The following is a 5,000-nucleotide window of genomic DNA, read 5'->3' on the forward strand; positions in this document are numbered from 1 at the left end:
TGCCACTCAAAGATCATTGCGAAGGTCAGGCTTGAATTTTTCAGGTTCCTGTAGATCCTCTTAGGTTGTTTATTCCAATGCGAAGATACCATCCACCGAGATCTTCTAAATTCTTCATAACACACAAAAGCCTTATCAAATAATTGCCAATTATCTGTTCCCTAAGCAAATGTTGCGACAATGATGTGACTTTTGACCAAGAGGCTTGGGCACTATGATTTGAGCGCTACTTTTTCGCTGTTAATCGGCAGTGGTTACCAATAGCAACCATTAACAACTATACCTTAATATATCGACTAACTAACAAAGCTCTCCGTCTCCCAGCGTTTTTTGTGGGGTGAAGAGGGTCGATGCATGCAGTAGCAAAGTACTAAAGGCATATATAAACCTGTTTAGTGACCAGAATATTGAAGCAGTTGTAAGACACTTGATAAGTCGATCCTTTTCCCCAGCTTTGACCAAAAGCCATGGTAACTCCATTTTTACTCGTTCGGGGATTTCCGTGTAGTACTCGGCACTTCTCTTCTGTCAGAAAATCAGCAGAGCCACATTTCAGGATGTATTTAAACTACCAACGACACACAAGCTGTACGAATAGGGCCCGGTTTAAACATTTTACTTCACATGTGCCGAAATGATGCTTATGAGGAAAATCTTTGTTCTCGCTCATTTGCATTAGATTCGGCGCCTGTGAAACGTGACTTCTTACTTCAATGTGGTACCGCGTCTCCCCAGTGGAAGATGGATGGTCTAATGTTTAGCCACAAAATAAACAAAAAATCGCTTATTTTCCGGTATAGTTCTACCCTGAAGTCAGAGCTTCCAAGAGGAAGTTGCAATGTTAAATATGACTAAAACAAACTATCGCTATTTAAAAGGTCAAGTTTACCTTCAGTAACGCGTCAAAATATTCTATAAGAAGCATGTGGTAGTGCTTGATAGTGGATTCTTCCTCACAGTATCTCTCTTTTACTGCGGCAGACAGTTCATCATACGAAAATCTAAACAACAAACAAACAAAGCAAGGTAAGTTTCAAAGACCAAGTATTTTCACACTATGCTTTAGACTGTTCTCATGCAACTCTTGCAAACAGGGAGCAAGGGTGGCACAGAGGTAAGAGCAATCGCCTCCCACCAGTGTGGCCCAAATACTGGCGTCGACGCTATATGTGGGTTGAGTTTGTTGTTAGTTTTCTTATTTGCTCCTGGAGGTTTTTCCCCGGGTATTCAGGTTTTAGCCTCTTCTGAAAAACCAACAGTTACAAATTCCAATTCGACTAGGAATGGTAGACAAAGAGCCGCTTAGTAGATCTGCTACATCAAATCGTTACTACTAATATTACTTTTCGCACGCGCTGATTGGCTTACTCGGGGGTTATTAGCCAAACGGCTAGATATTCGCCTCCGAGCAGCCGAAGAAAAAAAATTAAGACCTAAAGCAGGCCTTTTTTTTCGTCGGTAATTACTTTTTCAGATTCAAAAGCATTGGACTTCCATAAAGGAAGATTGTCAAACGTTTGAAGAAGTCGCTCGTTTCTTTCACGACTCTGGAGTTAATTTGATCACCTTAAGTACCTTGTGACTGTGAGCGTTAATGTTCCCATTACCCGGCGCGCGAGATTTTAAAATTTGCCTTAACAAGGCAACTGCCTCGCGCGCTTCTACCTTTAGTCTTTTAGCTATTCTTATTTAAGAGAACTAGTCTCATCAAGAAAACGCCAATTTTTAAGCCGCTCTTTGGCCTAATTGTCACCTGTTTTTGTAGTTTGGGTAACGAGCTTCAGTATCCCTTTAACTCCATTTAACTGCAGGAAAATCCTCTTGCTGTACTGAAAAGTAGTTAAATGAGTTATCAAGTTGATAAAAGCGTTAGCCTTACCCGTAAAGGCTTGATCGCTCCAAAAGAAATTCTTCCATCGCAAAGTAGAGAACAGACCATATTTGATCAGTGATTTTGAGAATGGCCTTCAGCTCTGTCTCAGAAAGACCTTGTCGAGCAACGAAAATACAACACATGACCTGTAATAAGAAAAGTGGAATTAAACCAAGACACTTTAAGTTGAAAAATTACAGGAGACGAATTCTTCTCGCTTTTTACTTACATCTTTTATCAAATTTCCTTCGTATTCTTTGGGGTTGTAATCCTCTTCCAAACGCTTAAGAAATTTAAGAAACAGTTCTTTTGTGCTGAAAGAGAAAGGAAAACAGTTTGTTTGTTTTTTCTTAAGGTTTTAAGTGTGCGTCCATGGCTTAGGCTGCTACCGTAACACCAAAAAGAAGATCGAAAACTAAAGGGTCTTACTCTTGGCTCTCAAGGAGACCATCAAGGTAGGCTTCTAGCTGGAAAAATTCCCCAAAGCTGCATAGTTCCTATAAATAACGATAAGAAGAAGTCTACGCATGTCAGCACTAAATACTAAATGAATAAATGTAGCAATAAGGGAATACATAAAAGATATTTGTCATTTCACATTGATCTCACACTGTCTCTATACGAACATAATGTAAGAGGCAGGAGAGCGATTTCTTTCTTTCTTAGCATTAAGTCAGTGATAATGGGTTTACAAGCGTTACATTTGTTAGAACACAGATATTTTTGCTTGTATACTTAGGTAGAGGTGTATTGACATAAACTGTTCCTGAACGACTGGGTTGTTAGCTAGGTGTTTTTGTGTTTTATTGGAAAACGATAACTTTGCTTCTTTGCTTGATTATACTGGGCTTTCATTGAGATAACGGTTAGTAAAAAAAACACTTAATTCGCTTAGGAAACCTCAGGGCAAACATTCCTTGTCCCATCATCATCTCGTTCAAGGGCCTATAATAAACGTTTATTAAGAATGTCTTAAGATATTTTTAAATTATTCCCTAATTTCACTCGTCACCATTTGATTACACATACAAATTATAATTATTACTATTATTATTGTTCATCTCTTAAGAATAAGAAAACGTGAATAATAACTTTCTTACCTCCAGCAACGTCTTAAGATACAGAGGATTTTCCGTCTGCGTTTTGGATACAACCTTTAATTTCTGTTCTGATGATAAAGCCTTTCCACGAACCTTCAGTGTCGCCTATGTTGAATTATCACAAACAGTAATTTTGCGTTGTTTCCTACTTTTGATGTTATTATACTATTATCTGCCTATCTATCGGGGTAGCTAATGACGTGTTCGCTCCCGATGCTTCAAAAACTTGTAGAGCAATTCGCATTTTGTAGAATTGATCATCCTATGGTAACTTTAGCCTTTTCGAGTCTCTCTTTAGTAAAATCCAACTAGTGGTCTATTATCAATGCTGCGTTCTGATTGGTTAAGCTACTACTCTGCTATATGTTATAGCCCACTGGTAGCGAAAAGCGCCGGCCTTGAAAACCAGAACAATGGCGGCGGAATCGCGTTTTGCTAGCTAAAGTTGTTTTGCCTCGATATTTTTGGCCAACTAGCTGGATTTCACTAAAAAAATTATTCCTCTCGCCTTCATGGTCTTCGGCCTCAGTACATGGGCTATTGACTCAGAGCCCATTCGGGCTCGAGGAATCATTGTTAAACATTCTTAAGAATTTCTGAAAACGACAGATTTTCTGATACCTATTTCCGTCTCTATTTTAGAAAGTGAGAATTTAGGTGTCCTTAGCTTTCTGACAAATAAATTTGGAAATAAACTTTTGATAAAAGCAACTTAAGGGAGTTACTAAGTTCATGTAAAGTAATGGTTTAGTAACACAAATGAAATTTTTAACACAACGAAATTTTACGAAGTTCGTTTCGTGGGAAAAAATGCTAATGCGTGATATACAATCTGCAGTTGACCAGCAGTGTATAGTCTACGTGTATAATTTCCATAGTCACTTGTGCGGTGCAAGCTATATACAGCTATTTCGAGAAAGGTTGTCGGAAAAAGTGCACGCGACAATCTCGAAAAGAATTGTGGGTGGTTTTGAGTTCTCTGTTTTTCAAAGAAATTTGAAAGAATTGGAACGACAGGCCATGGAAATGTGTTTGAGAGTGCTAAAGGAAAGCAACAAAAGAAGGTTCGACAGCTACAGTCGTCAGGAACAGTGTTTCGGGATTGTCGTGCGCACATTTTTTCCGACAACCTTTCTCGAAATAGCTGTATATCGGCTACGCGTCATCTCCATGAAAGAATAGAAGAACCAAAGCCTTAAGTTTTGGCCGATATTTAAGCTCATGGTAGAATGATCTGAACAATAACCTTGTCTCAACCTTGTCTCAAGAAAATGCTCCAGCAAGTTTGATTGTCTGATGTATGCAATGTTCGTCATTAGGGACAAAAGACCTTCTCTGAACATACAACCAGGGCTTCTTTCAGGTTAAACAATCAATTTAACTTATCGTCACGTTAATTTCGAATTAAGTGATAAAATTCTCGTATCGAAATGTTTTGCCTTTCTCGAACTTTTAAAAAATAATTAGCCATTATTTTTTTGGCTTCTTCAACAGACATTTTACAAAAAGAAGTAGCAGGGTGACCAGATATCTATAATACAACAAAATAACAAAAACCGAACTGTCTTACCAAAGCAATTTCTTCTCTTTCTGCTGCATTCAGCGGAGAAATGTGAATAGCCGAGTAGCCTCTTTCCTCAGTCAATTCTGTCACTTTGTTTAGGTCAGAGGTATTTACGGACACTATAAGATGCACTGCGCGAGGCAGTTTCCTTGGTAACCAAAACAAAGTCTGCGAGGAAGAAAGAACTTATATTGTAAATAAATTCAAATATGTGGCAATGTCAATGAGTAATTCACAATCAAAGAACAAAGAACAAAGGAGGAAGATAGTAGGCCATCTAGTGCTTCTTTGACGAGGCACATTTTTTACCCCGATGACACCCTTCACCCTACAATGCAATGAAATCATGGAGGTGACGTTACTGAACTGTTACTAGGGACCTTACGATCCGACAACGGCGTCGTCCATGAAAACCTTGCTGAAAAATAGACTCCGCATCCTTTCAAACCCTTTCGCGATTATG

At 38.7% G+C, this 5,000-nt stretch overlaps 1 protein-coding gene across 1 annotated transcript in view; it reads right to left on the bottom strand.

Moving 5' to 3' along the window:
- The window catches only part of LOC140932786 (TPR repeat-containing protein DDB_G0287407-like), a 28,683-nt gene that overhangs the window by 9,580 nt on the left and 14,103 nt on the right, over window positions 1-5,000 (bottom strand). Inside the window, exons 8-14 of the mRNA XM_073382299.1 lie at window positions 4,544-4,705; window positions 2,974-3,078; window positions 2,303-2,370; window positions 2,103-2,187; window positions 1,880-2,019; window positions 890-1,001; window positions 389-525 (exon numbers count right to left, since the gene is read on the bottom strand). Coding sequence (XP_073238400.1) covers window positions 389-525; window positions 890-1,001; window positions 1,880-2,019; window positions 2,103-2,187; window positions 2,303-2,370; window positions 2,974-3,078; window positions 4,544-4,705 — 809 coding nt within the window. The remainder of the gene's footprint in view (window positions 1-388; window positions 526-889; window positions 1,002-1,879; window positions 2,020-2,102; window positions 2,188-2,302; window positions 2,371-2,973; window positions 3,079-4,543; window positions 4,706-5,000) is intronic.

This window comes from Porites lutea, chromosome 4 (genome assembly GCF_958299795.1).
Source record: "Porites lutea chromosome 4, jaPorLute2.1, whole genome shotgun sequence".
Lineage (NCBI taxonomy): Eukaryota > Metazoa > Cnidaria > Anthozoa > Scleractinia > Poritidae > Porites > Porites lutea.